This window comes from Phodopus roborovskii, unplaced genomic scaffold (assembly GCF_943737965.1).
Source record: "Phodopus roborovskii unplaced genomic scaffold, PHOROB, whole genome shotgun sequence".
Classification (NCBI taxonomy): Eukaryota; Metazoa; Chordata; class Mammalia; order Rodentia; family Cricetidae; genus Phodopus; species Phodopus roborovskii.
Window position 1 is genome coordinate 27,838,205 of NW_026126418.1, and position 13,226 is coordinate 27,851,430.

The 13,226-nt window shown below is 39.2% G+C and overlaps 1 protein-coding gene across 1 annotated transcript in view; it reads left to right on the forward strand.

Moving 5' to 3' along the window:
* The window catches only part of Ccdc141 (coiled-coil domain containing 141), a 163,331-nt gene extending 161,876 nt beyond the window's left edge, over window positions 1–1,455 (forward strand). The window contains exon 24 of the mRNA XM_051184408.1: window positions 1,122–1,455. Coding sequence (XP_051040365.1) covers window positions 1,122–1,389 — 268 coding nt within the window. The 3' untranslated portion in view covers window positions 1,390–1,455. The remainder of the gene's footprint in view (window positions 1–1,121) is intronic.
* The last annotated feature ends 11,771 nt before the right edge of the window (window positions 1,456–13,226 follow it).

Sequence of the window (13,226 nt, forward strand, 5' to 3'; positions counted from 1 at the left end):
CACCTGGCAGGCTATCAGAGGGCTGTGCCCTCTCAGGACACTCTGGAGATGCAAAAGCCTCACTTAGGCAATGTGGGCAGAAACTGACTCTTGGAGCTGGACCAAGCATGAGGACCCACCCGGTCTCATAGTGAAAGCTAAGTAGGGTGAAGAGCACTGGAGATCTCAGTCCTGGCATGGTGGACACAGTAGCTGAATCCATGAACTCATGTGAGGAGACCCTGACTCAGACAATAAAATACAGTGTGGTAAAGAAGACAACTTACATGAGCATGTGGTCTCCACACACATGCAACACATACACAGACACACACATAGAAAGTTAACTTAGGTTTCTCATCAGTCCCTGTATGGAAGAAAGCGTTTATAAAGATATTCATGAGGAACATGAGAAGTAAATGATTTGCTACCTAAAATGATCCAAGTAATATTCATTCATGTTCAGAGAGAAATTGTAAAAATGGGTTATTTATAGTCAAGAAGTAATGTCATAAATGCCTTTTATAAGGAGGAGTTATCATCTTCTAATGAATTTAACTCACAAATAAAATGAGCTCCATTTAGCAGGAGTGGTGTAAAGTCCCTTCTTCTACATTGTGCATTTGTCCTGCTGGGGAGCCCTGCTATAGGAACACAATGGGCAGAAGAGCCTCACTTCTGTACAGATGCAAAGCTGGAGTCACAGCTACTGCTACAGGTTGCAGACAGGGTGAAGCAGGCTGGACATGTGGGTGCCACTTCACATTCAAATAACTGTTGCAACAAGCAAGTGATTACCCAGTATGACCAGATGGTCGGTGTGTGTGTGTGTGTGTGTGTGTGTGTGTGTGTGTGTGTGTGTGTGTGTGTGTTTTAAAGCATATGTGGATATATGAATTTTCTTCAAAAATATTCTGTTAACTGTTATCATAGAACTTTTAAAAACAAGATCCAAGTCAATCAATATAATTTTCTGCCTACAGGTTGATAAACAGTTTCATTGGCACCTTCTGTAGCTAGACTATTCTTGTTAATAGTAGAGAATACTACAGTGGGGATGGGCCTGGCTGGAATAGGTATGAGAACTTGGAAATGATGGAATCAAGAAGTGATCCTGACTTAAAACTGACTCTCTGCTTTAGGTTCAAGAAGGGCCAGAAATTGTGTGCAGATGGACATTTGCAGGTTTTGCACAAGGACACAAAGCATTCGGTGTTCATTCCAAAGGTATGTGAGGCAGATGCTGGCCTCTATGTGGCTCAAGCCCAAAACTCTATTGGCACTCTGTCTTCTAAAGCCATCCTCCATGTGACAAGTAACCATGGGCCACCAATCACGAGGATAAACTGGATCACGTTGTGTGTCATCTATGTCAGTATATCACTAGTGTACTGGCTACTTTCACAATAGTGAGGTGTTGGCATCAATGGACGTTGTAATGAGCCTAAAGGACAATTTGGTTGTTGATTTTCTCACATATCACATAAAACATCCCCCACCAATTTATCTCCAGTCTGGACACCTTGTTTGTTGACTAATACCACTGCTAGGTGAAATAATTGCATTTTCTTTATTATTTAATGTATTTGGGGAACATCGGGTATTATGTACAGTGCATAATAATATATTTTGTACTCTAAGAAGTGATATATACCACATAATATGCTGACTTCTTGTTTAGAGACATGTGATTAGAGATGTGATCTAACTTCCAAATCCAAATGTTCCAAAATTCCTTTTTAACTGTGTCCATAAATATCTCTTTGTAGGGCATTAGTTCAAACTGAAGTTTGCATTATTCAATATTTCCAATATTGTATTAGCTCTCCTTGAATTGTGCTTGTCACGTCTTGATCTTGTTTACTGAAACACTTTTAAGGCTGTGTCAGCATGACATTCCTGAGTCTGAGGAAGTCACTATCAGTACCATTCCTTGTGTTGATCTCTTGAGCTTGATGTTGGAGACCAGACAAGCATCAACTTTAAAATGGAGTTTCAACCTTTCTATAAGCTCTGTATGTCGTATGTCAAGATTGAGCACAGGCTACAGGAGGGGCCTAATGTTCTTCTTGTCCTTCTACTGCTCTGCATTGGCCATTGTGTGCATAACTGTGGTCGGGTCCTCCTGCCTCTGATGTTGATGCTGCTGCTGCTTCTGCTGAACACTTGTGGAGCCAGTCGCAAGGCATCTCAGTGCCTCACTTTCCCATCTGGAAAGGGAGCTCATCTACCTCTTGACAGTTGAGTCTTTATTTCATATCCTGTGGTGATCTGGCCTATGGAAAAATGCTCAGTGAAGACTCATTATAATGCTTGGTGTGATTTGCCATCTTGCTGCTCATTGCCCATTAATCCCCTTTCAGAGGCTGATCTGTTGGAATATTAAATGAAAAGAGCTCTGTTAATATGTAATTCCCAACTACTCCCTTGGGGGATGGTGAGACTGATGTACTATGAATCAGAGTTTAAATTCCTTTCTAACTTCTTACATCGACATCCTTTTCAAAGACTTGATGTTAACCTCAGGAGGATATCACTAAGACATTTTAGGGGTAAGACAGAGGAAGACTAATCTAACTTTCTTGTGCAGTTATCACTGTAATATTGAAAAATGTTATATGGCTTTTGGAAATGAATTATTCAGAATGGAAAATAGTCTTTTTTGCTTCCTTTGAAAAATAAGAGAGACATTTGTTTTTATATTTTAAACTTTATCTGTCTCGCTAAGATAAAATCTTAAATTGAAAGAGTAATTTATTACAGATTTTTGATGATGGGAAGAAGTTAATTATGTTGCTAGAAGACTGTCTACAAATAATCAAAATATTTAAATATAATCGATGTGGTATGAAAAAGCTACTGAATGTTTTGGAAGATGAGAAATGTCTAGTCAAGTAAAAAGTTGGCCTATTTTTGTGTGTTGCATATTCAATTAAAAAAGTTAAAACTATGTTTCTTTCAAGTTTTTACAGAAAGCCGTTAAAATCTTATGTATGCAGAGCATCCTGGGGACCTCAATCTTCTCTTATTTTGTCCAATTTTAAGGTTTTTCATAACTTACCTAACTGCTATGGCCTATATGGAAGCTAAACAATAAAATCTGTCCATGCCTAAAGGAGACAAGCAAGTAACAAATCCTGTCCCATCACACTTTCTGGTGCTTATTAATTTGATGAGGTATCTGTTCCATAGTCATTACCCTGGTTGTAGTTTTGCTTGAAGATTGCTAGAGCATGTGAAGTGCAAGCTTTACCTGTTTCACCTCAGTAAATATCCTTTTTTCAGGGAGCCAAGTGATTTAGATGTTCATCATAATGTATGACCCAATAAGGCATGTAAAATCCCCTAGGATGCACATTTGTATGTATGTATGTATAAATTATAAATTGAGCCTATATATTGGAGAAGAACACTATGTGGATAGTCAAGGTATAGTTCAAATAGCTTTGTATATATCTCATCCATCCTAGGGATGAGTGGACTGTTCATGTAACAGTGAAGAATTACGAGCTAGCCATGAGGCTGCTCTTCTAACTATGCTTTAATTTAAAAACTTAAGTATGAGCCTCCTTTTTGATAGACTCTTTTACTGAAGAGTTCCCTTTATGAAGGTGTGTATTGAAATGTCAGGCTTAAATTTAGCCACTGATAAATTGCCATGTTCCAATAAATAGCCTCCCACCCATACATCGGCAAGAGCTCCTAAGTAAACTCAGTGGGACACACACACACACACACACACACACACACACACACACACACACACAAAACCCCCCTCAAAAGAAACATGAAAATAACAGAGAAACTTGTTGGAAAGTAGGGTTTTAACAGAAGAGGAAGAGGGTGACAGAGGACAGGAAAATGTCGGAAATTCATTACACACGTTTGAAACTCAAAGAATTAAAATGGAAAAATGTGAGAAAATTCAAATGAGGCTTGAATTATTTTTAATATAAATACATAATTTATATGTATTTACTTTTAGAAAATATTCTGGACAGTAATATAAAAATTATACATATATGCTTAACACTTCAAAGGAATTCAGAGGCATGAGATTTGAGTTGCTGATAAGGGGAAAATCAGTTTGCAGTTTTGATATTCTAATAAAAAGATATATCAATATTGGGTAATAGCTTTATACTCTTAGTTCCCAAATACATTTACTATAGGAATACTTAATATGAGTTGTTAGATACCTGGTAACTCGTGAAGTACTTAAAGATCATAACTTCAGGTAGATTGCTGTGTGTATCCCTCATGAAGCATGCAGGTCCGTCACTACATAGATGAACATCTCAATCTCCATTCTTTTCTACACTCCTCTCTTCCTTCTCAAAGCAACATTTCCTACTAGCTTATTATTTTGTTGCATTCTTCTCCTAGGCCCCTCTTTGCTGTAATTCCTTCATTATATTCTTCCTGTCTCCCCATGGCTTCATTACTGCCTACCCCTATCCACAAGACACCAGGAAGCCTTCTGACCTACTTAGTCCAGGATAGACATTCCTGCCATATGCACTGTCAGCACCTGGCCCGTGTCATTCACCTAGATATACAGCAGAAGAACCACTCATCTGAGCATCTCAACAGACCAAGGTCCCTGTCAGCAGGATCCATGGCAGACCTGTTCATTATATACCCAGTTCCTATGACATACTCAAGGTCAATGAGGATGTTCCAGATGAAAACTTGTCAGAAGTAAACAAAAATAAACCCAGCTTGATTTTTCTCAATTCTTTTTAGAGACATGGAGGATGTGAAGAAAGAATGGTTATTATTCTATTTTGTGGACAGATCCAGTGAGATCCATAGTGTATAGCTATGAATCTTCCAGAAACAATCCTCCTAGATTTATGAGACTTCTGTGGGAAATCTGTACCCTGGAAACTAGACCCTGGTTGAGAATTTAAACACAAAAAAATAGAAGATGGTTTCTGGGGTCAAAACAATAGTGAACAGGGGATAAAGAGTGCTGTGGACATTTCCCTTTCCTTGGTGAATGTGGTATTGGGATCAAACCCAGGCCCCTTTCTGGATAGATAAGCACTGTGCTACTTAGCTGCATCTCCAAACCTTTCAACATTTTAAAGCAGAGTAAGGGATTAATCACCACCACATCTATGTGGGGAGATGGGTAGAATTCGGATTCACAATGACAGAATCCAAACATCCCGAAGTAGGATGTCTGTTCTCCTTTTGAATCCTCCATAAATGATCAATGTGGCAAGTGTGGTAAGAGTTCAGTTATTCACCATGAACAGGTCTTATTTGAAGATAGTATTTCATACATACTCATAAATATAGAAACAATAAAAACTAAAAACCACAGAGTGTTTGAATTCCAAATGAAGGAAAGCAAGAATACTAGGTCTTGTTCCACTTTAAATTTGTCTTTATCAGTAGAAATTCTTTACTAAAAATGATCCTTTGGGGATTTTGATATTCCTGTTGTCCATTAGGGTGTCAAGGGTGGCCGTGAAATAAATTACTTGAAACAAAATTGAACTTTTCCCTACAGGATGCTGTGATGTTAACACATGCCACTGAAACACCAAAGTATGATGGGCTGCTTTCCATTTATAGTGAGCAGAACATTGAGCTGCATCAGAAATGGGGAAGATTTGCATTCACTAAATGAAATAGTGTCCCACTCAAAGCAATAACAAATCATTTTCTCTGCTCTCGTGGAAAGAGATGAGATTTGAATGTTGCCTGCTGTGCACAAATTCACCCTGAACCTGAAAAGCATGGAGGCCCTGATTTTCCCTTTTTCTGCAAGTCTCCATACTGTTCTTGCATGAGCCAGAGTTTCTATGACATCACTAAGACCCTAAGCATCAGTGCTGGATGCTGGATGTATGACACTCCTCCAAATGAAGTCTTTAAGACAGAGTTATAGAATCTGAATTTCAATCTGGCCACTAGATTTGATGGTCAGCAGATTCAAGGACCAATCTAGCTGCTGAATTGAAATCCAGGTTTCTTGACCCTATAAGGTAGAAAAAAAAATAAACAAGAAAGACCTCCAGCTCCCATACCTTTGACCATTGCCACCCCCCATATATGCACACACAGAAAGAATGACAACAGAATGCACACACAAAGACAGAGACAGAGAAATAAAGAAGAGGCTGAACTGGAGATTTCTCGATATTACAAGCCACAAGTCTCCCAAGATTGGAAGGAGCAGAAGCAAGCTGTGTGTTCTTCTCTGGAGATGTAGACAGAGCTGGTCCCGCTAATTTGTACTTTGTTCTTCTGAGTCTTCAATCTTCAAAACTATAGAATAATTTTCTTTTGTTTTAAGCTACATGGCTTATGGTATTTCGTTACAGTCACACCAGGATTTGGGTGAGGTGTTAAGGCCATCTTGGTCTATTTCATCTTTTTAGCAATCCTTACACTAAATGAACCACGGTGCTAGGAGCTCTAGGGAAGAATACACTTTCAAACATAGATTTATCACTTGTCTGTCGATGTGTGTGCAAGAACAAAAAGGAAACAAAGCAGCAATACACAGTCAAAGTAAGGTGGAAAGTGGGATCACTGGTAAGAGGAGCAACAGTAAACTGTGGTTATAAATGTAACAAAGAAAGGATTGTGCAGTGCAGCCCAGTGTAAAGAAGGAGCAGGTAAGAGTTTAAGAAATAACACTATTAGCAAACATAATATATACAGCCTAGCCTGAACATTACCTGTTTGCTTTATCACACTCTTGTTCTACTCTCATGAATCATATGCCAAGGCAGACTACATCCCTATCTGCAAGTTACATTTAAATAAATTTAAAATAATAATAATTCAGTGAACCATTGCTAGAGGGGGAAAAACAGTGGTTAGCAGGAAATTGGTAGCCCTAAATGTAAAGGCTGGGAAAAAAAATACGCCCCCCCCTCAAAAAATCGACTAAAGGAACTATAGAAAAGAGCTGTTTGGTACTATTATAGAATATGTATGTATGTATGTATGTATGTATGTATGTATATGTCATATATATATATATATGATATAAGATCAATGATACTGAAAATAAGAAAATCAGTAAACTCAAAGATTGTTCTTGGAGATCAGTAGAAAAGATGCATCTCTAGCCAAGTGTAGTTTTCACTTTTCTTGTTGCTTTAACAAAATACCTAACAAGAGGGACTTAGAGAAGAGTTTGTTTGGGCTGTTTGAAGACATAGTCCATTGTGGTGGGTAGGCAAGACTCGGGAGCATGTTGGAGCTAGTCACAGTGTTTGCTGTCAGGGAGCAGAGATGCACACGGGCGCTCCACTTGCTTTCTCTTTGTCTCCTGCAGCCCCAACCATGGAAGGGTGTCAGCAGCTGCATTCGAGGTGGATCTTCACCCCTTAGTTATCTTCTCTGAAAATGCCCCCATAGACACATCCAAAGTGTGTCCCGGCATTTCTAAATCAGCTGGAGTTGTTAACATTAACCAAGTTACAAAGGTACCAATGTCAGATATGAGTCACCCTTGTAGATCCCTGGGACCAAAGAATAAGAGACATAATTAGCAACGGAATGATCATGGACTTGGTGACTAACGTGAATTAGATCAATTCCTTGAGCACTAGCCCTACCCCAGATAGAAACAAATAACCTAACATCTTTATACCTATTACAGAAATTAAATCAATAATCTGTCATAATAATAAAGCACAAGGACCACATAATTTCACTGATACAGCAGCCAAACACTTACAGGGAAATAATATTAATTATCCATAATCTTTTCCAGGAAAGCCATCCCTTGAGTTCAGAATCACCCTAAAGTAAAACCAGATAAAGGTTTATATACCAGAAAGGAAAACTGCATACCAATATCCCCTATAAACAAGTCAAATCCAATGCTGAATACAATTATACACTCAAGAAATACTCTTTCTAGAGATACAACACATTCAAATTCAAAACTCAACCACAGGAGAAAAAGAATATAATGATAATATAGAAACAACATGTCACAAAATGTTCAAGATCATGATTTTTTTTTAACTCTCAAAAACCTAGAAATACAGAGAACATCTACAGAAGATCTCCAATGAGCTTTCTGTTAGGACCTGGATACTTCAACCAAAGCCTGAGAACAAAACAAGATGTCCCTTCTCATTGCCAGAAGCCATAGCTAGTGAATCTAACACAATAAAAGTATAGAGATTGGGGAAGAAGGGAAATAACTTTATTTGTCGGTATCATGATTTCCTCTGTAGAAAGTTCTAAAGAATCTACCAAAACACTCTTGCTCCTAGTGAGGACAACCAGGTCACAGAAAACAGAAGGCCTGTAGCAAGAACATCCACTAGACAGGGGCTGTCTATAAATGAACTACATTGAATAATGGCATCTTCTGAGACCTGTCGAAGGTGGGCAACATGGATCTTCATTCTTTACTACAGACATTACAGAAAATCCAAATCAAGTCATAGCATTCTATACTTGTTTTTCCTCTTGGTTTCCAGTGATCTATGTGTGGGCTTGGGGGTGGGGGTAAATTAATTATGGGGGCTGTGTTCATCTGAGCAAGGGGATGCTTGATGTGGAATCAGGATTAAATTTGGTCATTTTTGCCAGCCATTGTCACTATCCAAAGAACCAAGGAGAAATTTTAGAAAAACTAAAAACCCCAGTTAGGGCTTCCCATTGGTATTAAATTACAGTCAGAGTATTGTAGACATCTGCTTTCCCCCAACAATTACTAATCATAGCAGAAGAAAAGCCCCTTGGACTCTGAAGCCACCTCACAGAGGGGACCATTGTCAATTTCTACACTGCAGCAGGGTGCAAATGGCTGCAGCTCTGAAGGTAAGTGCTCTCCTCACAGAGACAAGAGGAACGAGCTGCTAGTGTAGTTCCAAGCATTCCTATTAGAAACCTATGTTAAAATACACCACCCTTTTATGATGCTTTGAAAAGCCATGTTTCATACAGTCATATCTTGTCCTGTTAATTAAGACCACAAATGACTACTTTGGCACTTACAGTTAAGTAAAACTTCTCACTGGAGCTAATTATTTTGCATTATCTAAATGTTAACTGTAAGTGGTTTCTTCTCTTCTATTACACATGCCCTTGAAGGTAATTTTGGCCTGCATTGTATGTCATTTTTCTAAAGTAAGATGGCAGCGTTCTTTGTCATTTAAAGGACAACTCATCAATGAAGCACACAAGACAAGGATTCAACTGGAGTTTTCAAATGCTTTGTCTGCATAACTAAATATACACAGAGCACTGTGAAGCCCCACCCAGGACTTGAAAACAAGTCCTTATAAAGTGCGAGCAAGTACTTATTCTAGATTCTTTTCAAATCCTATTTATACAAACACTGGTTTGTTACTACAGTTAAAAATGGATCATGATACATAGGGGAGGGCCTAGGCCCTGCCTCGAATGATGTGACAGACTTTGATGACCACCCCCCATGGGAGGCCTCACCCTCCCTGGGGAGTGGATGAGGGACAGGATGAGGGATTGATGCGGGGCATGGGAGGACAGAGGGAGAGGGAACTGTGATTGGTATGTAAAAAAAGATTGTTTTTAATTTAAATTTTAAAAATGGATCATGAGGAACCAGGTACTGGGACACATATCACTAATCCCAGCACACAGGAACAGGTAGAGGCCAGAGGGTTGCAACTTGGAAACCAGCCTGAACTACACAGGGAGTTTGAGGCTAGGCTGAGCTACATATTAAGATCCTGTCTCAAAAATAAATAAACAAATAAATAATCAAGGGCTGGGGAAGTAGCTCAGTGGTAGATAGAGCCTTTGCCTAGGGGAACCAAGGCCCTGGGTTCATTCCCAAGGGAATGGAAAAAAGAAAGGGAGACAAGGAGGCAGGGTGGTGGGGGTAGAGGGAGCCCTAGAGAGAGGAGGAGGAGTTGGAGGGGAAAAAACTGTCTCATAGAAAACACCAAAATTAGAAAGTCTGTGTGGCCCCTTTAAATATAAGGCATTGTCCTTGGCTTAATCACAGTTAGGCACAGGTGTGCTTGACTAGCACCTGTACCATGGTGGGTGAGTAAGAGCCTTTTCATATGCTCTCCTTTCCTTCGCAGAGCTTAGGCTGGGATTCAGGGCTTTGCGGGGTGAGGCAGGTGCTGAATTCACCACCGAGCTTCATCTCTGCAAAAAACAGTTTGGATCAAGAATGCTGAACATTGATGAAGCAGCCTGTGAATCTAGTATCTGTCTGTCTATCTGTCCATCTGCCTCTCCCTCCCTCTCTCTCTCTTTTCTCTCTCTTTCTTGTGTGTGTGTGTGTGTGTGTGTGTGTGTGTGTGTGTGTTTTAGTAGAGTTCTTGTCCGTATAAATTCAGTAACTTATAAACAGTCCAGATGAATATGATGAAATCAGATTGCAGCTGCCTTACCCTGATAGCTCCTGTGCCTTGAGCAACTGAGCACCAACAGCTACGGAAGAAAAGGTCTTGGAGGGTTATTTATGTTTTTCTACGCTACAGATAAAATACTCAACACATAGTGTTTAAAACAAATGTTTGAAAACTAGCGTGTTTCAAACAAGATCTCCAGACAGCTGTTGGAATGGGAAAACACTTAAGATATGTACACACATGTATCAACTCTAAATATAAGTTCATTTAAATTCCTCATAGACAGCTATTCAAAGGGGGTTATTTTTGGGTAGAACATAGAGGTTAGTTACTTTTATTTTAACACAATAACAATGTCATAAATCGTGGTTGAGAAACAGTTGCTAGGTTGTTTTTTTGGTTTTTGGTCCCCCTTACCCCAAGACAGGGTTTCTCTGTATTGCTTTGGAGCCTGTCCTGGAAGACCAGGCTGGCCTCAAACTAGGTTTTTAATTCATTAATTATTGTGTTTGATTTGCATTAAGTACTGGATAACAAAAAGTTGTTAATGCATATATGGTCGCTGTGGGAACAATTTTTTTTTAGTATTCATCTCTTATTTATTGCTAATGGTTTGTGTAGATAATGAAACACTTGTCTATTAAATGTCTAGAAACAACTGACTTACCCAATTTTAGTTTTACTGGGAGTTCTTGGGACAGACCACCAGACCTTAGCACAACTGACTCCATGATGGAAGTAGCATTCAGGCCATAAAACTCAGCACACAGACAATACCACCTGCCAAAACGGAAACAAAGACCTAATCCATTAAAGTCCATAGCTCTTGGAAAGTCTCTAAATGTACTAACTTTGCTTTTTGCCTTTTATATTTCTGCTTCTGACTAACTTGTTGGTGACTTGTTTGTTTTTTGCTCAAAAGTTCACCCTAGGAAAAGCTCAGTGCTACACTAGGATCCCAAAAAGCTAGTGTTATCACTAGCCAACTAATAAAGACGTAAACACACATCAGGGCAGTCTTCTTTGGAGGATACCCCACAACATTCTTTATAACTTAATTTAATATTAGTTTCCTAAAGGGATAATAACTCTAATGTGTTGACCTTATTCAATATTTTGCAGGTAGGAGATCTTTATTCTTTTTTTAAATATTTTCCTTATATTTATTGTGTGGAGGTCAGAGGAAAACTTGTAGTTGTCCGTTTTCTCCTTCCATCATGTGGGTCCCGCAGACTGAACTGATGTTCTCAGCCTTGATGTTTATTCTTGTGTGAATACGGACTCACAAATATTCTTAAAAATGGAATTAGTAAGATGGGGATAAGGCTGTATGGCTAGAATTCCAGTACGCAGGAGGTTGAGACAAGAGGATGCCACGTGTTGGAGTTTGGCTTAGGCTACATGGCAGCATGCCATCTCAATAAACAAAAAGAAAGCAAAACAAGTACAATTGCTCCAGTTCAACAGGAAGTGTCATCATGGTGGATGATCTTTGCTCCTACTAAACATGCTTTGTAGGAGGGTAGACAGCAGACAGCTTCTTCTCCTCCTCCCCACACCCTCCTCCCCCCTCTTCCTTTTTCTTTGAGTAGACTTGGCTATCCTGGAACTCATTCTATAGATCAGGCTGCCCTCAAACTCAGAGATTCACCTGCCTCTGCCTCCTGAGTACTGGGATTACAGGTGTGTGCCACCATCGTCCAGCATGAGAACAGCTTCTTAATACAACAATGCTATTAACAGCCCATAACTTTGAATGATATAATTGGGATATAACACTTAAGAATGAGTTAAAAAATTTCCCCTATGTAAATCAGTAAAGATCTCACCATTCTCTAGAGACCTGCCACCCTAGTTGAACATTCTCTTTTTATGTAATGGCTAATCATGGTGGACTTCGTGGATAGAGAACCAACGAAGATTGAGGCAATGGGAAGGCCTCCTTGTCTACCTAGCCAGGACCTTCAAGAAAAGTTCAGTTTCTGGCAATAAAAAAAAATGCTTTACATCTCTTTTTCAAGAAGAAACTGTTAAAGCACTGTTTAAATAAAACCTTTCAAACATTATCATACCAAGAATAATGACAAAGAGTTCCCAATTTCCTTCCAAATTAAACTTCAGGCCTGTGTAAACACATTGTGTCAAACTCAGATATTATTTGTATTGTTATGTTTTCATAGGATGAGATAACCCATTTAATTAAAGACACAGATCAAAAATGGAAACATGGTTTTTGTAAACTGCAGGTTCTGGTTGTCAAAGCCACAGCAACTCTGCAAGTGAAGTGTCCAGATTCTTGTGTGACTGACAATCTCTCCCACCTCATTCTCCACCAAACCAAAGTAAGGGAGAAGCTGAATTCCAGTCACACAGGACAGGGCCAAGTAAGAAGGGTAAAAATAGCAGTGACAGCTCTCAGAACCATCAGCTCTCAAAGTGAGCCAGAGGGCAGGGCCACAGCTCTAGCTCCCAGCAGAAAGAGCCTCATCATCCCAGTCCACTGGCCAGTTGGAGAACAGCAGCAGAGTAAATGGCCACTTCCTGCTGACTATGAACCAGATAGCCACAGTGAGCTATCACCTGTGGTGTTTAATTACCTGGATGTTTAATAAATGCATGCAATCAATATATTCTTATAGCCATTAAGGTGGTAGAATGCTTTTCTAAAGATTTGGTCTGTGTATACAATGACAAGGAAATAGACATATAAACTGTATAAAAGCTATTTAGCGTGAGGGTTTTTTTTAATTATGAGGATGTCTATATGTTTATTAAAGTAATTTAAAGATTTTTTTTTAAATGTAGCATTAGTGGTGTAGCCCTTTAAGCCACAATTCCTCAATCGTGGCATTGTTGACATATGGGGCTACAGAATTCTTCACTGGGCAAGCTGTTTTATGCACTGTAGTA